Source organism: Saccostrea echinata, unplaced genomic scaffold (genome assembly GCF_033153115.1).
Source record: "Saccostrea echinata isolate AGI-Se365-2 ecotype Australia unplaced genomic scaffold, CSIRO_AGI_Sech_v1 ptg000033l, whole genome shotgun sequence".
Classification (NCBI taxonomy): Eukaryota; Metazoa; Mollusca; class Bivalvia; order Ostreida; family Ostreidae; genus Saccostrea; species Saccostrea echinata.
Window position 1 is genome coordinate 23,502,493 of NW_026889782.1, and position 25,159 is coordinate 23,527,651.

General features: G+C 33.1%; 1 protein-coding gene and 1 long non-coding RNA gene across 2 annotated transcripts in view; both read right to left on the reverse strand.

The window, feature by feature from the left end:
• LOC133199056 (uncharacterized) overlaps positions 1 to 25,159 on the reverse strand; it is a 536,473-nt gene that overhangs the window by 392,394 nt on the left and 118,920 nt on the right. The window lies entirely within an intron of this gene.
• LOC133198775 (ficolin-1-like) lies at positions 6,393 to 18,466 on the reverse strand. The gene is made up of 4 exons (XM_061334772.1): positions 18,425 to 18,466; positions 16,307 to 16,403; positions 11,979 to 12,146; positions 6,393 to 6,749 (listed from the first exon to the last, which is right to left on the reverse strand). Exons 1-4 carry the CDS (start codon positions 18,449 to 18,451, stop codon positions 6,496 to 6,498), a joined length of 546 nt encoding a protein of 181 aa, XP_061190756.1. The 5' UTR covers positions 18,452 to 18,466; the 3' UTR covers positions 6,393 to 6,495.

Sequence of the window (25,159 nt, forward strand, 5' to 3'; positions counted from 1 at the left end):
AAAAAAATAGCCCTAATTTAAGCATCAAATTAGCACAATTTTAGTAATATCTTAAAATTAACATCACATACCCCCACTTTTAATGTTCTTTTCTGAATATATAAAATACTTTTAACCATTCTTCTCAAATTCAGTTAAATGTTATTACTTTCAAATGATTTTTTTGCTTGTTAAATTTTTAATGCCAGAAAAAGGAAATTTTTTGAGTGCAAAAAGGTCAAATAATTGAACATGCGAAGTAATTTAAATTTTTTGTTGTTGTCACAAATTTTAATGTGTCTATTCCAGACGAAATAATACTATGTTTGTTCCCATAATTTATTTGAAAAAAAAAATATTGGAGGAAAAACTTTAAAAATTGATTTATGTGTAAGACGTATTTACAGTGCAAAAAGGTCAAACTAAATGCTCTGTAGCGCTAAAAGAAGCGCATTTACCCCCATTTTTTGTTTTGATTTTTAATTAAGCTATGTATATAAATTCTAAAAATATACTTGATAAAAAATTGTCATTACTTTTGATGGCAGGATCCAACCTCCTTAAACAATAAAAATTGTGAGCAGAGCCAACATAGACCTCTAAAAACAAAGGCGAGATCGCGTGTTAAGGAACAGTGTGCTTCCCCTGTTGACCCGCCGTGTATTCCTAGCCATGATCGAGTAAATAGGAATATCCGTAGACAATTCAGTGTGAAAATCATGGGCCAAAAACTGAATTAAAAACTTCAGTCCAATTCGACTTAATGATGGATTTTATTTGTTGACAAGGTTATTGTATTTACCATAGAAATTGTAAAATGTTGACTTCAAACAAGAACGCTGATATCCTTGTATTATTAACGTCAGGGTCTCCATCATTTGAGATTTAACTGTGTTGCAGACTTAACGTGAACCACTAATATCCGCGGTATTTTCGCGATCAAATTCGCCGCCGAACCACTGTTTATTATAATTACAAAAGCGCACACGCACACACACACACACACCTTTTTTAAATCACCAATTCATTATACAAATGGTATGGTCGTACAAATTAATAAAAAAAATTAATGGAAAGGCTATTTAAACAATTAGAATTTTTTCCATATAATAATGTATAATTATACAATGTACTGTAAGACAAACCAACTGTAACCCCCCCCCCCAACAAACAGCTTTAAAAAAATAAGCAGAGGAATTCTGGTCGATAAAATCGATCTACTTCCCCACTTTAAAAGTAAATTTGCCGTGATTTTTGTCAGTTGGTCGAATTTACGAATTTAAAAAAAGAAACTTTAGAATAGTAAAATACTTTTAATGCCAACATAATTTAGAGACGTGGTTCTGAAGTATAAAGACATATATTATAATATTTTTTTTTAATTTTTAAATAATATTTAAAAATGCAACTAGCAATTACACGGTTACTTGTACAAGGAAGTGTGAAAACAAATTATTTGTCTTTGTTCCTTCATGTGTAAAGTCCAGCGAGGGTCTAGGAGATAATTGAATATGCAAGGTGAAGCAAGACAAAGTGCCCTAATTAAGAGATAACTAAGTGATCTCCCTTAAAAATTGAAAGACGGTAGATTTATTTAATTAAAGTTTCAGTTAGAGAGAATTTATGTTCTGACTTGAATCGTTACAGTTTTGCGGAAAATAGGAAAACAGCTCATGGAGAACCCTCACTACTGTAATGATTTTCCCCTTAGATTCCAAAAAATCCCCTGACGTTCCCCTGTCTGTCGCTGACATTTCCCTGTCTCCCCCTGACTTCCTCCTATGATCCCCTGTCGTTGTCCCTGACTACCCTGTCTACTCCCTGACGTCCCCTGACTTTGCCCCTGTTACCACTGTCTAACCCCTGATGTCCCCTGACATTCCCTGACGTCCCTGTCAACTCCCTGATGTCCCCTGACTAAGCCCCTGACCACCCTGTCGATTCCCTGTCGTCCCCTGACATTCATTTTGACCCAGAAAAGTGGTTAAAATATGTTTTTGTTGCTATTTACTTGTGAGAAAATCGATACCTTACTCCTAGCAATTTTCAAGTTTTGTGAAAATGTAGATTTAATCATTAGTTTTTCTGTTTGAAATATCTTTAGAGAATTCTTTCAAAATATTATTTTATTGGTTATTACTAGCTTTTCAGATAAATCTTAATAAGGATAAATGCCGCTATTTATCTGTTTATTTATTTATTTGTTTATTGATTTTATTAATTCATGTATCTGTTTATTTATCAATTTGTCTGCTTATTTATCTATTCTTTTTTTTCCATTTATATATATATTTTTTTTATTCAATTTATCAATTTATTTTTACTTATTTGTTTTATTTAATTATCAAAAAACAAATGGATTTATTTAAATTTTTTATTTATTTTATTTTATTCAATTCAATTATTTTAATTTATTGATTAAATAAATTTAATTCAATTTGTGTAGTTCTTCATATACAGTGTCCGGGTAAAACAAATTTGCTTCAAACTCTTTTTTAAGCATATTCAAATTACTTTTAATTCTTTTAATTTCATGATGGGTATCAAAATCATCGTCTCATTACGCACAATCTGAATCTGGAATTTGTTTTATTGTTCCCTTTTACTTTGGTAAAACAAAAATTTCCTCAAAAACTTGTCACGGTTGTGAAAGAAATAACACCTGCAGAGTGGATACGGTCGTGCTGCCACAAAATAAACAGTGTATAGTGTTCAGTCAAAAGAACAATAGGTGTCTGGTCTGTGTACCCAGAGTCACTGGTCAACAATCAACAGCTCAGAATTACTTTCACAACCGTGACAGTTTTCGAGGAACATTTTTATTTTTTGTAACAAAGTAAAAGAAGCAATAAAACAAATTCCGAATTCAGATTGTGTGTAATTAGACGATTTTTTTGATACCCATCATGAAATTAAAAGAATTAAAAGAAATGTAAATATGCCTTAAATAGTTTGAAGCATCGTTTGTTTATCCATAAGACTGTTTATGGGGAACTACACAAATAAATAGGAATTAAAAAAAATAATTAATTAGAATAAAATGAATAACAAAATAAGTAAAGAAGGAAATAACATTAATTAATTAATAATTGAATAAAACAAATATTTGAAAGAAAAAAATGAATAGATTAAATAAATAAATAAACAGATAGATAAAAAATAAATAAATAGAAAAATATACAAATAAATAAGTAAAAAAAAAATAATTAGGAATATTGATTTTGTATGTAATTATTTGCTTGAAGTATCTTGAGTAAATTTATTAATTTAATTGAATTTAATTTATTGATGTATCTTTTTTTTTATTTATTTCTTTGTCCGTTTATTTATCTATTTATTTTTTCATTCATTTATTAATTTTATCCATCAAATTTATTTTTACATATTTGTTTTATTTAATTTTTAATAGATAAATTAATTTATTTAAATTTTTTATTTATTTTATTTTATTTCATTTATTTCCTTTATTTTAATTGATTGATTAATTTTTATTTAATTCAATTTGTGTACATGTAGTTATTCATAAACAGTCTCCGAGGAAAACAAATTTGCTTCAAACTCTTTTTTAAGCATATTCAAATTACTTTTAATTCTTTTAATTTCATGATGGGTATCAAAATCATCGTCTCATTACGCACAATCTGAATCTGGAATTTGTTTTATTGTTCCCTTTTACTTTGGTAAAACAAAAATTTCCTCAAAAACTTGTCACGGTTGTGAAAGAAATAACACCTGCAGAGTGGATACGGTCGTGCTGCCACAAAATAAACAGTGTATAGTGTTCAGTCAAAGAACAATAGGTGTCTGGTCTGTGTACCCAGAGTCACTGGTCAACAATCAACAGCTCGAAACTACTCTCACAACCGTGACAGTTTTCGAGGAACATTTTTATTTTTTATCAAAGTAAAAGAAGCAATAAAACAAATTCCGAATTCAGATTGTGTGTAAGAAGACAATTATTTTGATACCCATCGTGAAATTGAAAGAATTAAAAGAAATGTAAATATGCTTAAAAGATACTTTGAAGCATATTTTCTTTTACCTTTCGACTGTTTATGCGAAACTCACAAATGAATTGAATAAAATAGAATTAATTAATTAATTAAAATAAAATGAATCAAAAACAAAATAAATATATAATATTAATCAATCAATTAATAATTCAATAAAGAAAATATATCTAAAAAGAAATATATGAAAAGATTTAATTAATGAATTAGTCAGTAAATAGATAAAACAAATAAATAAATAAATAAATGTGGATATATAGATTAACATATAAATAAATATAGATATATTTACTTGCCATTCATGACAAGACGCAATAAATTTGTAATTCATTCTTTTTAAAGTAAATGGCATTTATTCTCCTTAAAATTTATCTAAAAGCTACATGTACTGCACTAAAACAATCAAATACAATCATATTAAGAAATAAATTACTCAAGATATTCAAACAAATAACAATTGACTAAATATATATTTTCACAAAACTTAAGAATTCCCAAGAGTAACGTTTTTCTCACAAGTAAATAGCAACAAAAACATATTTTAACCACTTTTCTGGGTCAAAATGAATGTCAGGGGACGACAGGGAATCGACAGGGTGGTCAGGAGCATAGTCAGGGGACATCAGGGAGTTGACAGGGACGTCAGGGAATGTCAGGGGACATCAGGGGTTAGACAGTGGTAACAGGGGCAAAGTCAGGGGACGTCAGGGAGTAGACAGGGTAGTCAGGGACAACGACAGGGGATCATAGGAGAAAGTCAGGGGAGACAGGAAAATGTCAGGGACAGACAGGGGAACGTCAGGGGATTTTTTTTGAATCTAAGGGGAAAATCATTACAGTAGTGCCTGATTAACGTATTTGTCGATAGCTTGCCGTATTTTGAAATTATTTGTACGTAGAACAAGCTCTTCCGTATTGAATTAATTGGTAGACGTTCATTCTATATGCCGGTGATAATGGTATATCAACATAGAAATGAAAATGAGTATTGTGAATTGATTAAACGTTGTCGATATATCTAAATGCCGAATTGAACCCCACAGCAAGAGACTTTTTCTTTTCCTGTGGATGTTTGCGAATAAATTCTGCTTTCTATGAATACAAAAAGAAGTCTGTAATAATGGGGCACAATAAGTTTCCATGGGTGTCCAAACAAATTGTTGGAAGAGCTGGTCTCAAAAAACAACATAGATATTGTCAATAAGAAACGCAAGCATCTTTTTAATTTTAACTTCGGATTATTTGTGTGTAGAATTATTTTTTTTTTAACAAAATGAGTATGCAGATGACTATTGACAAATAAATAGATTTTACCACATTCATTTTTATTGAAAAAGCAAATGTCTCTGATCTCTTAAATGCATGGACTTTAATTTATCTCAAGAGTGTTGAATAAATTTGTGAAAAATCGTCAGTTTGGTGCTTCTGATTTTGGTTAAATTTTCTGATCGTATTTTTTTTTTTTTTTTTTTTTTTTTTTAATCCAAATCTGAATAACACCACTTCACAAGTACGTTGTTGTACGGTATTCCTGAAGTTTCTCCTTCACTGCCAAAATTACAAACTGTTCTAAATGAACAAAATAACCATCTTATAAATCAACAGGCCCCTGAAAATTTAATTTTTTACTGTTTGAAGAAAATATGCAGAGACAGAGGTAAATTCATAGTAATGCAGAGAAAATTCGGATTTAATTTTTACTTTTCTTCAATTATTTAACAAAACATTTTTTCTTGCGATGTTATTCTGATAGTTTTTTTTTATGTGTTTTTACATAATTTTGCAAATACTGTGTGTCAAAGCCCATGTATTATTAAAAAAAACAATTGAATGGCATTTCATGAAGAATATCAAAAATATAACTAAAACAATTCCAAACAACGTATCTCTAGATTTTGATATATGTTTAATAGCAGTAGAATAATGCATATAGTAAACTATGGCTTTAAATAGTTGAGATTTCATATCATTCAAATTTTTGTCATTTTTTCAGACCTTTTAGAAAATCAATAGTTGAAACTCTGACTGGATTAATTTAGAAGTTTATCGTTCAAACTCTTATTGTTTATTTACATTTAGCATAGCTAGAATTATTCCATTTTTATTATATTTCATTTTCTAAAGTTTTTTTTTACTTGTTATATTTTGTCAATAAAGAAAATATTAGTCAAATTGAAAAAAATTGAGGCATATTCCGAGAAATACTCAAGGACCACTAGCATGAAATATAGGTAACTGTCAGATCCAGTTATTTGAAAGTGAATAATAATACTACAATCAAAGGCCTATAATATACTATAGGTGTCTGTTCATTCCAAATACTTTGTGGAAGTTTTTGTCACCTGAAAACGTCATCCTTAAAGCAACTAGATAATTGATAGTTAACAACATGTAAATGGCTGCTTAAAATACATGTAGGTAATTTTTTAGCGCTCTGTTATCAAAATTCTCGTTTCAGTGATGTTTGGCCCCCTACAGCGGCATATTCGAGGTTTTTGGAGAATAGTTAACGTTGTTTTATCATCATTTTCGTTTCCACGATGTTCGCGCCATTACTGATCGTTGGGTACCACGGTCTGTTCCAGGTGTCTGAGGCCCAGGGTCCGTTAAGAAAGGCGTTATGGCAGCTGTTGAACCACCACCCTCCTTTGTTGTATTCCGCGCAGTTTCCCGTGATCAAGTCGTCATCCCGATCACGTGTACTGAACGCCATGCCAGACAGGTCCTTACCGCTGGACCCTGTATTTAACATGTTGTCTCCTGTAATGTAATACAAATATCACACTAAAACACGAATGTGCAATAATACCGATATCCAGATGTATTGCGGTTAGTTGACAAAAATGCATTGCGATGCGTTTTTCAGAACCAATATTCCGGCAAAATGCTTGGACTCAGGATTGAAAAAATTACAGTTTAAGATATCAAAAACTTTTATTAAAGCAAGTACTTACACATTACGACATAATTTTTTTTAGAGTGGTGTTAATGTTCTATTTTAGCAAGTGCTTAATATTAAGGTCAACATGCTGGTTAAAATTCACTACTTCTTTTTAAATTGTTTTATATGAAATAGGTTACTTAAAAACTAGATATGTCATTAAATATATTTATTATATTATAAACCCGTATCTTTCGTTATATTAAGGAATATGAAAACTATAACAGTTTTCAAGAAAAAAAATCGGTGGTCTAAATTGTGAAACAAGTGATGACTTTATGAATTAGTTATCCCATTATCGATACATTCTAAAATGCAATACATTTCAATCTGTATACTTTATCCTCATTTTATAATGAATTCAAAGTAAAACTTGTTTAATCAGTCAATAAATATGTTAGGAACAGGAGGAAAAAAATCAGTGACGAATTTGTAAAGTTTTAAACAATTTATCCAAATTAAATCTATCCCGACCGAAGTTATATAAAAAAGAGAACAACAAATATAATTAATCTGGAAATTTTTGTTATAATGTGGCTTACAGAACACTTGGTTTTCATCATAAAATGTTTACCTGTGACATTTGCATTTCTTTTGATTGCTTGTTAATTTTGCATTTATTTTGATCGGAATCGGTTTTAATTCAATGGGGATTGGTTTATATCTAAGAACTAGAAAAATTTTCTTAACTCCTCTCTTCGTGATAATTTAATTTAAAATTATATTAATTTTGTCAATATGGAATAATGTAATTTTAAATGACAAAAATATATCGTTAAAATTTATTTTCTTTCATGCAAAATTTACGATAGAAAGTAGTTCATAAATGACTGTATTTTAAACGAAATTCTTTTTCATTTAATGGTAGTTGTTTTCCTTACAAGATGTGTCAATAAAAGTCTTTTAATACACGAAAGTTTACACATATTAATTCCTCCTAGTACCACCTTCGGGAGACTTTCTTGAGTTGCACGACTCGTATGTTTAGACTACCAAATCATTATCAGAAATACGAAACTAGAAACAAGTTTAGAACATTGTTAAAATTATTTCATTTTCGCAAATTAATTTACACAGGCTGGATAGTGCCGATACTCCGGCCCCCAAGAAAATATAATGCATTTCAATGTATTTGGATGTATATTTATAATTTAAGTAAATTAAAATGAAAGTTGAATTCTCTTTTTATAACCGGATACTTCTACCACCTTGAATCATAAGGGAATCGATGTTGCAATATTAAAACAAGAGAATGTTAATGAATTATTTTTCCATTAAGAAAAACACATTTACTTGCAGTATGATGTATAGATTGAACACATAATGAACAGAGAATGACGCGACATTATGTAAATGTGTGATTTACTATCGACATACACATTTTAATTGATGTGTAATAATGCCGAAACCTACTCATCCGAGAAATTCTACCAATTGCAATGTTCTCTCAAGTTTCCAAAATCGATTCCAAATTTTCCAGACTTAGTTCAATATCATGGTATGCATTCAATGCTAAAAGTTATTTGATTTTTAACTGAATTTGTAAAAGGCAAAAGATGTCGATGAATACAAATCAAATGGTTGTTACAATTATAACAGAAAAACGACATAATCAATTACTTGAAAACTATACAACTCTGCATACCCAACACGATTTACATTAAAAAGACCCATACATGGTATAAGATCATAATTTCACTGAAATGGACATTTCTAATCAATTTAGATTCTTACATTGTAGTTACTCAATCACTATGTAAAGGAAGGTATGGAAACATTACAGAGCTCACTTCGACCTACAGTTTATGATTCAAAGCTGTATCCACACATGAATATATTTAATTAAGTACACAATATGTAATCCTACTCTTTCTTTCATTATCATTATCCTGAGTTTACTCAAGTGACCTATTGCTATCCGTTTTCGTCCGTCGTCGTACGTCGTTCGTCGGTCGTAAACTTTTGAACATTTTTAGCTTCTTCTCTGGAACCGCTCAACCAATTTCAACCAAATTTGGCATATAGTATCTATGGGTGAAGGGGATCAAAAATTGTGAATTTCATGGTCCCTGCCCCCCTGGGGCCTGAGGGGTGGGGCTAAAACCACCAAAATTAATGCAATCTTTAAAAATCTTCTTCTTTACTCCTGGACATCAAGCAGTCAAACTGTTGGCATCATTGTAATGAGCATTGAGTCCTCTACCAAAATTGTGAAATTCATGGCCCCAGGGTCAGGGGTTCTGGTGCTAGGGCGGGGCTATATAGATCATATAGTGAAAGTGCATTATTTCTTTGAAAATCTTCTTCTCTGCTCCTGGGTATTAAATAAACTAACTAAGTATATAGTAATGATGAGTAAGAGTGCCTCTTCCAAAATTGTGAAATTCATGGCCCCAGGGTCTGGGATTCTGGTGTTAGGGCGGGGCTCTATTGATTATATAGTGAAAATGCATTAATTCTTTGAAAATCTTCTTCTCTGCTCCTGGCTATTAAATAAACTAAGTATATAGTTATGATGAGTAAGAGTGCCTCTTCTAAAATTGTGAAATTCATGGCCCCAGGGGCAGGGGTTCTGGTGTAAGGGCGGGGCTCTATTGATTATATAGTGAAAATGCATTAATTCATTGAAAATCTTCTTCTCTGCTCCTGGGTATCAAATTCAGTAACTAAGTACATAGTTAGGATGAACAAGAGTGCCTCTTCCAAAATTGTGAATTTCATGGCCTCTGGATAAGGGGTTCTGGTGTTAGGGCGGGGCTCTATTGATTATATAGTGAAAATACATTAATTCTTTGAAAATCTTCTTCTCTGCTCCTGGGTATTAAATTCAGTAACTAAGTACATAGTTATGATGAGCAAGAGTGCCTCTTCCAAAATTGTGAAATTCATGGCCCCAGGGGCAGGGGTTCTGGTGTTAGTGCGGGGCTCTATTGACTATATTGTGAAAAAGCATTAATTCTTTGAAAATTTTCTCCTCTGCTCCTGGGCATTAAGGTGATAAACTAAGTACATAGTTATGATGAGGAGGTGGGCCTCTTCCACAATTGTGAAAGCCATGGCCCCTGGGTCAGGGGTTCTGGTGTTAGGGCGGGGCTCTATTGATTATATAGTGAAAATGCTTTAATTCTTTGAAAATCTTCTTCTCTGCTCCTGGGTATTATTTAAACAAACTAAGTGCATGGTTATGATGCATAAGGATGCCTTTTCAAAAATTGTGAATTTCATGGCCCCAGGGTCAGGGGTTCTGGTGTTAGGGCGGTGCTCTATTGATTATATAGTGAAAATGCATTGATTCTTTGAAAATCTTCTTCTCTGCTACTGGAGACTATTTAAACAAACTAAGTGCATGGTTATGATGCATAAGGATGCCTTTTCCAAAATTTGTGAATTTCATGGCCCCAGGGTTAGGGGTTCTGGTGTTAGGGCGGGGCTCTATTGATTATATAGTGAAAATGCATTGATTCTTTGAAAATCTTCTTCTCTGCTACTGGAGATTATTTAAACAAACTAAGTGCATGATTATGATAGACAAGGATTCCTCTTCCAAAATTTTTAAATATATCGCCTCAGTTTTTGGGGTTCTTGAGGAGGGGGGGGGGGGCTCTATTGATTATATAGTGAAAAAGCATTAATTCTATTAATTAATCATTAATTAATCCTGTCGGCTCCTTAGTATCGAGCTGATAAATAAATTGCTTAGCTATGATGAAAATGGGAGCTTCGAACAGAATTTTTAAATCTTGTGGTCCTAGGGTCAGGGGTTCTGGCATAACGAGGGGGGGGGGGGCTTTTGATAATATAGTGGAAAAGTGTTAATTCTTTGAAGTCCATAGTAATGATGATGAGGGTAACTCTTCCAAATCTGTAATTTTCTTGACCCTTGGTCTTGGGTTCTGGTGTTAGGGTAAGGCTTTGTTGAATCTGTAGTGAAAATGCATTGTACCTGTGAAATTCTTCTCTGCTTCTGGGCATATCGGAAGCAAACTGAGTAAAAGTTTAAATGATATGAGTAAGCGTATTTCTACCAGATTTTTAAACATCTGCACCATTCGTCTAAGCATTCTGGTCCTGGGCAGGGCTCTATTAATTTGTATTCTACTGAGAGAAGTTATTCCCCTTTACCATTCACCTTTGATAAAGCATGCTAACTGTATAGTTATGATGAGCAATAGTGCCTCTTTCAAAATTGTGAATTACATGGCCTCTGGTGCAAAATACAAACCAAATTCAATTGTTGGAAAGTTGTTACACGATACTCAGGTGACCTATAAGGCCCGTGGGCCTCTTGTTGATTTATCTATTATTGGTTTCTGCTGATTTGTTTTAGCTTTTACTTTAAGAAGGGAATATTAATTTTGGACCCGTGTCCTTCCGTCATTCCATCTGCCTGTCAGTCAATCATTCGATTCGTGATCTATCAAAAACCCTTAAACTTTCTCAGTAAAACTTTTTGCCATACCATGACATAATAAGACCCCGAACGATTTTGAGATCAAATTTCCAGGTTAGAGAACTTTCCTTAAATCTACGGGAGCTATGATATAAAATTACATTACAAATCTGTCTGTAAGAAAATTTCAGTTTTCTGGAAGTAATTTTACGAATATCCCTGGTATTACGGTGAAGTACTACAGTTTGGGCGACCGAAATTTTTTTTATCACTTTCATCTGCCTCTTCTAGCCGCAGGAGATGTTTAGTAGTACTGTATTGTGATGTAACATGAGGTATGTTACATGCATTTCTAAAAGTGCACATCTAACAAAGACTGTTCAATCTACTTTCTGTTTGCAATTTCAATAGTATCAAAGTTCTTTCTTTATTATTAGTGAACTTTTATTTGGATATCGCGAGAACAGATATTCTGGGCTGCCATTTCCAATCTTTTAAGAAGAGTGGGTATTGAGTTTTCGGGGGGGGGGGGATTCTTTTGAATAAATGTACAAGGTCCGAATTTTTTCTTCATATGATACGTTAAGTTCTCAGTTGGTGTTCGCATTATATTACATAATTATCCCACAGAATAAGTACTTTGTCTCTCCTTACATACCTAGAGTACCTGTTGCTGTCCCTCCTAGAAACAGACGGTATTTATTTGTCTCGTCAGACAAAGAGAAGATTTCGTACACTTCATTCATTGTTGTACCATTGTGAAGCGTGATGGACAGATATAAAGAGGAATGATTTCCCTTGGTAAGTTGGTGGATGACATCATTTCCTGAAAAATACATTTCAGAAAGTGTTCAAACACAATTATATTTAACCTTTTTAAAACTATTTCACCATATAATAGAATAATTTGCAGCACTAGAGTTTAGTACATTTCGTAAACCTGCCTTCCCTTCCGCGTTGTTTATACTAGTAGTTCTATAAGAGTTTGTCGTAACTAAGATGACCTCTAAACCTTAACACGCAGCATGTGCCGAAAATTTAAAAGAAGAATCAAGCAGATGGAAATATGTCTTGGATTTGCACGATTATAGTAATATGTGAAGATTGAACAAGTTGTGATATGCAAGCTACCGACCAAATTAGCCATCGAAGAGGTAGAAAATGAGGATATGCCGCGATATTAGGATGTGAATGCTCTACAGAAAAATAATTTTTGTGTCCTTTATTTTATGATATCCAAGAAAAAGAGTCAAATTTTATTAATATAGAATCAAATTGGACATCATAATAGATCAAGAATAATTATTATTAAGCCTTTGTCACCGAAAGATTACACCTCTGCAGTAATAGGGTAGGCAGGTCTGCTTTGGATGTTTTATATTCCTCATATGTACAGGTAGATACAAGTATCTAAATTTTAAGGACATTGGCAAGGTTCCTTGCTTAGAATTTTTCTAGAACTCTTGATTTTGTGTAATGGTACTAAACATGTTATATTTTGGTACAGCCACATACTAGTAATCTTTTTTTTTTTTTATTTTGATTTTGATTTTGTGAAATCAATGTTTTTACAATTCTCAATGCATTTCCAATGTAAAATGTTGATAAAAAGACTTACATAATTTTTCACCATACTATTAACTCCAAAACCAATTTATTTCATAAAGTTTATGTATTATATACATTATTTTATCCTCATTTCCTATGACATCTAGATATTATGGCTACAACTGCAAATATAGAAACAAGACACAGATATACCAGCACCGTTCTTCTATTTTGAGTGACTTCCCTTAGAATTTATTATTAATCATCATGATACAGAGACTGATTAACTGTTTCTATAATGTAATTTACTTTATTGGAAACAATTGTTATAAAAATATTTGCATGCATGAAATATATGGAGATAACGAACAGTATTCAAGCTCAAAAGTCCATTAATCAATACAAAATAGGAGCAGAGCAAACACGGACCTCCAAACATCAGAGGTGGGATCAGGTGCCATGGAGGAGTGAGCATCCCCTGCCGACCGGTCACACCCGCCGTGTGCTCCTTGTCATGATCGGGAAATAACGGAAAAATCCGTCGACAATTCAGTGTGTAAATAATGGCCTAACAATTTGTATGAAAAACGTCAGTCAGCATTTGACTCAATGATAAATTGTATTTGCTGACAAGGTCATTGTATCGACCATAGAACTTACGAAATGATGACTTTAAACGAGACAGCTGATATTCTTGTTTCATCAACTTATTTGTCAATAATTTACCTCGTTTTAGAAATTGTACATACGTAGAGCATGCTCTGGCGTATCGAATCAACTAAGAGATATATACTATGCAGGTGATGAAGGTATATTGCTGCATAAGTAAGGGAAGTTGACGATTGAAAAGTTAAAGTCATCACGTTTATCATAAAGCTTGGTTGTTAGATTACCATTAACGTCTTTTTCAAGTAAAATATCCAAATATGAAACAGATGTGTCAGACTCTGTGGTATCTTTTATCTCAAGTTCACAAGGATATATCGTATCGATTTAAGAATGGAAATAGCCATTGTTAATTGACAATACGTCGTCGATATATCTAAATGTCGAGTTGAAGGCCACAGCAAGTGTTTTCTTCTTTTCAGGTACAAGATTTTGGACAAATTCTGCTTCACATGAATACAAAAAAAGGTCTGCTAATAACGGGGCGCAATTGGTACCCATGGCAATTCCAATAGATTATTGGAAGACCTGGTCTCCAAAAGCCACATAGATATTGTCAATCAGAAACTCAAGCATCTTTTTAATATCAACTTCAGAGTACTTGTGTGAACAATCAGAATGTTTTTTAACAAAATAATTTTGCAAATGACCAATGAAAAGGTAAGTATATTTACGAGTTCAATTTTTATTGAAAAAGCAGCTGTCAATGATATCAAAAAGCCTGGATTTTATATTGCGGGGAATGGTTGTGTACACAGTTGAAAAGTCGTAAGTTTTTAAGCTGTTGATTTTGGTAAAATCTTGTGATTTCAAATTTTCCAAAAGTTCCTTGGAATTTTTAAGTATCCACATCTGATTTACACCACTTCTCGAATATATTGTTGCACAGTACTCTTGAAGTTTCTCCTTCACCACTGTTAATATCTTAGTGAGGAGTAAAGATAGAGGCTTGGTTGAACATTTACTGGAACCCGCTATGTATCTTTGTTTGTAAGGATTTTTATGAAGTTTCGGAATCCAATATAAATATGGTAATTCGAATTCATTTTGGTTGTTTGGAATATTAAAAATATTCAAAACTGACATATGATTTTGAAGAATATCTTCCTTAGAAAGGGAACTATGAGTATAAGTTGGATTACCACTTGTAGAATTAAATCCAAGTTCCTCTAAAATACATTTAATATAATGAGCCTTACAAACAAAGACAATGTTGTTACTTGCTTTGTCAGCAGGGACCAGTACGTATTGATCATGTAATCTATCTAATTCTTTTTTCACTTCTGGATTATTGAATACAGAAGGATAGATGGTTTTCATATTGCCTCTCAATCTTTTAATGCGCGATTTTAACATACATCTGATACATTTAATCCATTCTGACAAAGTGTCAAGGTCTTCTTTTTCATGTCTGGTCCATCGCTTGGCGTAGTCCTCTACAGAATCCATAATATTTATGAAATTCCGACGCCAGTTGAAGGATCTAGGCTCCCTAAATTTAGGACCTTTTAAAATTAGTGATCTAAGGTCCTCATTATTAACTATATTTACGTCACCAGTAATAACGTGTCCAGCAGGACTATAGTTATAGGGCGAAGAAGAACATGAACACGATGGAGGATTATGCTTCAGATATTCGATATCCAGGCCCTGTAAAGTTTTCTTGTAATTAAAAAGTTTGGAAGCAATAGTCGATGTATATTTGTAGGAAATACAAGGTGTAGTCTTTAACTTGAAATATAGTGGAATACAAGACTGGACCCTTTTGTGATTAAGGATATTACTTATATTAACCGCGTCAATTCCTTTGTTGGCATATTGAAGTTTAAGGAAAAAACGGATTGTTTTAGCTGCATTTTCTTCAGTAAAACGCGGGGGTTTAAAAAGCCTATGATTGGCAATATCCATAACAACAGATCCGAGCCTATATATTCTGGTGTTGAGGAATCAAAAAATGGACTTTCCTTGACCTTTTCAAGAAGACTATTTAAAAGTTTTAAAGGGACAGAGTAAAGTTTAAAAGAACAAAGAACTAGTGAATAGAATATGACATAGTTCCAAAAGGTGATAAAATAAGAATACGGATGACATAAAGACACATATGTGCAACAGGGACTTACAATACAACAGAGTGTATTTAAACTGCATGATTCGAGAATTCGTACAAGTCCACTGTTCTGCAATGCAGCGAGTACGAACTATGAAATAAAATAGCACGTACTTGCAACTTTTTGAGATTTGTTACTTTAAAGCTGAACAAGAGCCGTGAAAAGGAATACGCCCTGATAAGTTTTCCCATCTCCCCTGTAAGCACTAGGCTCTATCCTTCGCATTCCTTAATATGATTGCTTTCTTGCAACAGTTAGCTGGATGGATACCGACACAACACGTAACTATGTTAATTACCTTACATAACCATTGTTAATATTTTTTGCCACCGTGGAATAAGATCGCATCAGTTACTTTTATTGCTTATGAGTATTTACAATGGCTACTTTCCCACAAGAAAAAAACTGAAAAGCGATAGCCTACGGTATTACACTGAGCCGTGTCAAAGTAAACGATTTAAACAGGGGCTCCAGAAGTGAAGACACATGAAGAGAAATATGACGGACAAAGATCTCTTCTGTTCAGGAATTGTGCAGCTTTATGTCTATAATATGGAGGCCTTGACAAATTCGTTAAATCTCTAAATATTGTAAAAGAATGAATTTGCATATAAAGAATATAAATGTCGTATTTATTTGTACATTAGCAAAAAAAAATTCATACCGATCCAGTAAGATTCCTGTATGATTCCAAACCCGATCTTATAGTCGGCCCAATCTCGATTAAAATTGACGGACCCGTTCACTCGCCTTTGGATCACCTGAATAAAATAACAATATAGTACGAACAAGAAATTAAGAACCGAAATTGAATCCGGATATATATTCAATGTTTATATATGTTATACAATTTCATTAATATACTGTATTGAATGTATGATATGAATAAATTATGGGAGACATTGTATTTAGATATAGATATTTAGATATAAAACATCCTGCGTGGTGCTGTAGGGATTACTATTATATATTATTATAGAGGGAGCTTAGTCAGGGCCCCATCCCTGGTAGCTGCCCTATATATCATCTTTAACGTTAAAGGTCTGGGAAATAAATGTGAAAAAAAAACAATATAGTGTTCAAACATATATGAGAAGGTATATATTCTTCAATTACATACAATGTAAAGTCGCCCGCTTGGCGCAGTGGTAAGAGCGTCTGCTCTAGAGTCGGGGAGTAAGAAGCCGATCCTTATGTCGCGGGTTCGAATCCACTGCGGGACGTTGAGACAGGTCCTTCGGAAGAGAATGTATAAACCGACGTCCCGTGTCACAGTAGGTACTGGCACGAAAAAGATCCCTCACTGCTCAATGGCCTTTAGTGCCGAATATAGGTTTAAATTTGCAGCTCACCACCGGCAACTAGTGGCGTCTCCATATGAGTGAAAAATTGAGTGAAAGGGACGTTACACAACAACGACAACCAAATAAAAAACACAAACAAACAAAAGAAAACAAAACAAAAACCAAAACAAAGTGTTTGTGTAACACTATGCCCCCGATGATAACACAATTCTGGAGTGGGACAGACTACAGTGCAATAGTTATGGCCAATGATAAAGTTTTTCAAATGTAGGTCAAAGGTCACAGTTGAGGTCACATGATCAAAAATTTCTGTCCAATGGAAAGGTCATAATGAACACTCATGTCAAATATTAAAACCTTACCCTTTTTGCATCGCAATAGTTTTGGGCTAGGTTAAAGTTGACAACAGACGGACATGACAAAAACAATATACCCCCGGGATCTTTCGATCCAGGGGCATAAAAAAACAAACAAGATGTGTTTGTGAAACACTATGCCCCCGATGGTAACACAATTCTGGAGTGGGACGTAGACTACAGTGCAATATTTATAACAAATGTTAAAAGTTTTTCAAATGTAGGTCAAAGGTCACAGTTGAGGTCACATGATCAAAAATTTCTGTCCAATGGAAAGGTCATAATGAACACTCATGTCAAATATTAAAGCCTTACCCTTGACAGCGCAATAGTTATGGGCTAGCTTAAAGTTGACAACAGACAGACAGACAGGGCAAAAACAATATACCCCCGGGATCTTTCGATCCAGGGGCATAAAAACAAACAAACATGCATATAATGCATGATAAGTTTATCCTATTACCTTCCGGAAAGCGTACATAGATCAAATGTAAAATTAAGAAATACTCCGTTTCTCTATTATTTTCAAAGCCACCTTATTATATATGTTGTAATCCGTAGTGGTTTTGTTTGCATGAACAAATCAGCATTTCCTTTTAATTTTCATTACACTTAATTGAAAAACGGAAACTAAAATTAAAAACTGTTTATTTATCTCAAAATACACGTTTTAATGCCAGTTTCTCAAACACCAGAAATAACTATGACATTAAAAATTAATAGGCATAGTTGAGGTCCGATAACAAATTTAATTTCAAGAATTGCGGGTTTACAATTTAAATATTAACAGATACGTTATCAGATAAGGTGGCTATCTGCTACAATGACAACTACAGGAAACGATACGCTGTTTTGTTGGAACACATTTGGTTATAATATACCGCTTACTGCACGATTCCTTTGCATTACATACTCTTTAAAAAATTGCTTCGCGTTATGCATATATTGCTATGCATATGAAGGCATGCAAAGGATAGCACAAAATATTGATACTTAATTCATCTGTGTTTTTAAATCCGTTAACTATGTTGTGTAGCTTGTATAAATAATTTTCAAAAACATTCTTTTAATATTTTCCTGTGTGTTGAATACATTAAATCCTGTGGATAAAGAAGAGATTACCGTCCACCCTCCACCATCTGTTTCCATATCGCAGAAAACATCCACGGACACATTACCATTGGGATGAATTGAGTAGGAACCGGATGTTCTCTGTCCTCTCTCATAAAGCTCCTTACAATCCACGGCCAAATTATTACCTGTATTAAATATTTATTACTTATTCAGTCACACTTTGTCAAGATTTCATAATATTATGTAGGAATAAATTAGATCAAAGAAATTAAACAATAAGTTGTTAAATTTTTAAACTTTAGCCTTTTATATCTTTATTTGCTTATTCCCTGTACAATTTAGGAGTTGCAATAATACAATGACCAGAGTGCGGTTTTAGAAAAATAGTTCTGTCATTTACTGAAAGTTTGATTCAAAAGATGTGTTGAACGAATCAAACTTTCAGTAAATGACAGTTAAAACATTTCTTCTTTAAGAAAGAAAAAAAAAATAATCATTTGATATCTTTTCAAAACTCCAGGTAGTTATGCTGCCTTTTTCTAATAACATCTCATGATACTATGATTTTAAATTAAGAATATCCTTGAAGATTATTAGTGTAATAGGAACACTGTAAAGGACATGTGTATATACGTTGCGTCTTAAATAAATATATTTACATTTTCTATTTTCAATATCCTTTTTGTCCTCACCCTTAAAATGAAAAGAAAAACAAAAATCTACATACGCATTGCAAATGATAGATCTTCGATAATATTTGTTCTTAATAATGTGCTGTAGGGGGAGCAGTATTTTAATCAAAAGACGAGGTTGCAGAATATGTTTTGTTTGCAATTTGTATGGAATACACACTGCACTGTTATAAGGTTATCATGGAAAGGAACATACGTTAAATCTACAAATCATTACTTAAACAACTTTGAGGGCTTCACCAGCAAATATTATCTAACCAAAAATATACACTGAATCCTAAAATTATCTTTTATATCTAAAATTAAGCATTGCAATGCTCTCCCATATTTAAATAAAATACCTTTAGATTGCCCTCCGGACAAGGCTGACCGGAAGTACCTCCATTTCATCTCGACGACAGCGTTACCAGTTTCAGAACACGTGTTATGAAGACGACATTTCTTGGTCTGAGAGTTAAATCCGAAACAACCACAATTTCCCCCACAGATAGCCGAACATACACTTATAGAAGCCGATTCGTATTCTCCTATAAGAAAGTCAGCAAACAATCTATTATCCAAGTCCGGATATAATGTGTAATTCTGGGTCACTATTATCTGTGCTGATGTACAGGCGCAATATAACAAAATCGGACAAAAAATTACTGTTAATACCATTTTCTTAAAATCCATCATAATTCACAGTACACCCTAAAAGGGTGACGTTTTCGAGGTCGCTGTTTGATTTTAAGGCACTTTTTACAGCACTTCCGAATTCTATTTGAAAAAAAGTCTTATACAGGTTTGGTACACATCAACTGCCTAGATGACTTTTAAATATAACTGATGAGGTTTAAAATTGCAGTTTTAAAAATCAATATGCGAAAACGTAACAAGAGTTTAAAAAAAATCATTATTAGGAAAATGTTAGATCTAATGGAAATAAATTAAGACAATGTTGCTTAAAAACTTGTTTTGATGCGACTAAAAATATATTTTCCCTTAACGACCTATGGTTATTTACACTGTTTCGTCCTTATTAAATCAGTTCACAGTTTCTTTATCCCAGCACATGCCAGAGATATGCCTTCATAACATCATAAGATTAGCATCAAAAGCTCATTCAATTTTAAAATTATTTATATAACATTCTTGACTTTGAGAAAAATAAACATACATTTAAAATCTTCAAATTTAATCAGATCATATCTATTCTTTGATTATACATAAATCCCTGAAACTTCAGCTCAATTATTTTGGTCAGGTTACCTCAAGAAAAGTATACTTGGTACTCACGACAATTTACTCTTACCTTTAAAAAAAATGAAAACTGGGTATTAATTTTACTGGAAAAAAAACCCCAAACAATCATGGACAGCTTGAATGGTGCTTTAAAATTAAGACAAACCTGAATCATTCTAGGAATGTACATGTAGTCCGAGACAGAAGAGAGAAGTCTCTGATGAGACTGTAGCTATCCTAATGTAGCTGTTAACCTGCAATAAATGAAAAGACTTCCACCTGGAAGAAAAAACCTATTTTAGATTTTCCATTTCACTTAAAATCTCTTCTTGAAACACTGATGCCCCCGTATGGCAGCTCATGGTCCCCTACTGGATTTTTGAGAGAAGTGCTGACTTTAAAAGTCGATTGCTTACTTTTACACTAGGACACTTTACGGAAGTTCTTTTGCGATTTAAGTGTTTAGCTTAACAGTTAAGTAAAATATAATAATGGGTAATTTGAAAGCATACGAAGGGAACAGCAACCACCCTATCCTGAACCCACGACCTTCCCAACTTCGCCAACTCTGTCAATGTTTTTCTTTCCGGAATGTTTTTTCTTCTTTATTTGATTCCTTCAGAAAATGATATTGAAAGGAGATACACCCCGTCACTAATAACGTTTTTAAGTTAATTATGATATTCTGCCTCCCATCATCTCTTTAATTGATTGTATACTGTTAAATCATACTAGCGCCCCTTACACCTTACATATAACAACAATAAGGGTTATCTTACCTACTATCAATTCCGTACCTCTGTACTTAATGCAGATTAAACGTCACATTGAGAGTAAAAGTCAGAGCTTCTCACAAAAGTCCATTACAGAGGCATACAAATATTTGATCTTTTTTTAAAACTTGTAAAACTTTGACTGAAATTGTAGCAAACCATCATTTCGTACAACACTGATGTCCGTATGTGGCAGCTCATGACTTCCGATTAGGATAAAGATATTTTATTTATTCCCTTAACTTCTCCAAATTCTACTATAAATTTGACCAAAGCAGAATTATAGAAATTTTTATTTATGATAAAAATTCTTGCAACACTGAGCCCCCCCCCCCCCCCCTGCATAGCAGCTTATGGCCTTCAATTACCTAGGCATACAAATCTTCGTTCTGTTTTCCTAACTTTGAGTAAAATTTTCTTGAATTATGACCAAAACAGCATAACTGATTTTTTTTACTTGAAATAAAAAATGCCAACATCATGTAGATATATATCAATCATAGATGTACAATTTACCACCCAGTAAAGTCTGTTTCTAGGGAGGAAACTAATACATATTGCTAGATATGTTTATTTCAGTGGGAGACCGGTTAAAATGAAAGAAGGAATTCTGTAAATGCATTAATATTTGATAGGTAAATGGCTACCATGACTTATAACAATTTCAATTTCAAACAAAGCATACGTAATCGTGCTGGGAATGATTGATGGATTTAAATACACACACTTCCTAAATACAATAATTTTAAAAGAAAATCTATCTTTAGTATTGCACATTATTAAATTTTCATCGAAAACAAATTACATAAGTCGTCTGTACGATTTCTCACACTACTGCCATAATAATAAAAATTTGATTTGTGATAAATTAGAAAAATGATACTGCTCCGGCAATACAAATAAAGATGTACGACATTGAGTAGAAAAAAACAAAACACAGAATGATTTAAATACAGAACTTCTCAATCAGCCTGAATTTTTAAAGCAATCCTGTCAATTACTCAATGTTGTTAATTTATCTGAAGACAGAATAAGTTTATTGTATCAATAAAAACTCAAATTATATAATCAAGTGAAGAGTAATTGAATTCGATCTTTGTCGGTGTTTAAAACTGGATGACAGAAACGATCAGTGAAACTAATAATGGCCGACAACACCTAAATAACAAGCCATGAGCACATTATGATTGCAGATAAACAAACATTTATCAATATCAGTCCTGATAATGAAAAGAACAAGAATACTCGAGCTGCATTACGATTACCATAGATAAAGTGTAGGAAAGATTGTTACTCCACGTACACTCAAAAGCAGTAAAATGGTGCAAAAGATGTAGCTGGGATGTTAACTGTAATAAATTAACAAGATGACAGAGAAAATATTCTATCAATGAATATATAAATTATTAGTGTTTGTAGTACATGCTTCTGTACATACATTGTGCATTTTCATATCATAGGGCATTGCAAGTATGCATGTGCATTTTTAAAGGAAGTTTTTGCAGATATGAACTCGTTCATTTATTCACTCTTAAGTATATTAATCGATATATATATATATATATATATATATATATATATATATATATATATATATATATATATATATAGAACGCACAAAGAAACTCACTTTGACCAGGATACCCACTTCCGCACCTATGGAATCTGTCTCCTAGCAGTACAGGAACAGCATGCTAGACCGTTCGGCCATCTAGTGACAACCCCGACAATATACAAATTAGGAGATTGTGGTCACGAAATTTGAAAGAGAACTTGCATTTTTCCATTGTTATACTGAGTGTGCCAATAGCAATTTTGAATTAATATCTGGAGTTAAACGGGGTTTAGGGTGGATTTGAACGTTTAGCTGCAAAAATAATGAATTTCAATCCAAATCGTATAAACTTTTGTATGACGTTCCCTCCGAGACCAGATAGTAAAGCAGCGGCAGTTTATTATGCAATACAAACCGGTTTGTATCAAACTCTTATAGGAAATGACCACGCCTGAATGAGTTTGGTTTGTACTTATATCCCCCTCCATCCAGACTTTCAATGTTTAAATCATGTAATAGAGTAGATGAAAAAAAAAAGATTCACTTGCAGAGTGCTTTATGGATGACAGAATTGACCTGAAAGAAATCAAATAATTAGCCTCCATAAATCTCACCCCATAAGTATTCAAATGGATGCCCCGTAACAGTCCCAAAGCATAACAATCCGACATAAAATGGACCAAGGAGCCTCACAAGTAATCGGCTTGGCATGTGTAGATGTCACAGACAAGATATTGCTTACAACCTGTCAAATAAACTGTGCTGGGTTGTAGCATGGTTTCAGGGTGAGGGTTTTCAAATCCAGTGTTTGGATGGTCATTCTTTCGAATTCAGCAAATGAAATTCCTGTAGAGCTTTTTTCTGAAAGGGAGTTAGGCTAAAAATAGGTGAGAAACTATTAAGTAAAAAATCTTCTGGTAAACTATGCTACAACTGATGCTGTTGCAACAAGTGCTGCAGGTCTAGAAAAAGAAGTTGCGGACTTTTTATCTCCCTTGTGGTGAAGAAGTCCATTTGCCAATAGGGTTCATAGAGGTTTAAGTCAGTTTAGATATGATGTTAAACTTAAGTGATGAAATGTTCCCTGTAAACACAAAAAATAAAAACAGCAGAGCTACAAAAAATGTTGACAAATGACATTAAAGAAAGATGCGGTAGTATTTTAAAAGCTCTCTTCAAAAAGCATAATGGTGATCTTAAAAATGTCAAAACTCCTTACAGGGAATTGCGAATGAGGTTCTGAACTAATTCACAGGGACTTGCGGTGTACGCCGGGACTGCGTATGGGGAGATTAAACATTTTATGGAGTGCTCTCCCCCTTGTTATGGTGTTACACTTCCGTGTAAACACAGAAGATGAAAAAGCAGAGCTACAAAATGTTGGTTAACGACATTAAAGCAAAATGCAGTGGAATTTTGAAAGCTTTCTCCAAAAAGCAAGATGGTATCTTAAAAATGTCAGGGAATTGTTATCAATGTCCTGAACTGTTTCACAGGAACTTGTGGTGATTTATGTATACAGAACGCCTGGACTGACTGCTTATATTGTGAATATTAAACATTAGAGTAATGTCCTCATTGTTATGTGTTGTTTTTTTTTATTATAAGATGCCTTCTTTATACAAAATATTACGTACGTTCCACTGTATACAGTACTTCTTTCATTATATGTTCTAGTAATGTCATCATGTACTGTACATTTATCATTATATGAGGTGTTCTTAACATTAAATTTGGTTCTTCAAATATTATATGCAGTAGACATGACAATATACATTGTCCTTTAATTATACAGGGTACGTTCATTATTTTATTTTGTATTTCTGTAATGATGATGATTAGTGTTAAATATTATCCTCTATTCTTTAAGCGTTATGTTTGGTAGATTTTGCAACCCGTGATGATGTGTAAATTGTATATAATATGCAGTAATTTCTTCTTTACGATGGTCATCTTTCGGACGAAGATGGCGGAAATAACCTTGAGGATGTCTGCTGGAAAGACGCTTTATTTAAAACTGGACTCAAAGCACTATATTCGAAGTTTTATCAGAAAATATTGATTTTGAAGTTGCTCAGAATCTCTCCGATAGACAGCAATCTATTGTTGATATAGCGACTATCGGAGATCGGCACAAATTAAGACTAGCGTTAAGAGACGGAGCAAAACATTAAGATGCTCTATATGTCGATTAAATGCCCTCAAAGATTGTGGAAATGTTCCACACTGTTTGCACTGGTTCCACCTCATACTGTTGTTGGTACAATTAATAAGCTTAAAATTTCCATATTACAAAGTTAGGATTGTGGGTGGGGTTAGGGCGGGATCAGAGGGGACGCACGGCTGGAAAAAAGAATTGCCCGAAACAACCAATTTCATTGGGTTTTAGATCTTATTTAATAAGCGGTAGCTGTCTGTGAACAAGTGCTTCTACCGTTGAAAAAAAAAGTGAATAAGCGGTAGTTGCCCACGGACAGGTGCTTCTCCGGTAGTAAGAAAACAAGTGTCCAGTCTTGTATTCTAGAAATTTGAAAGACAGAAC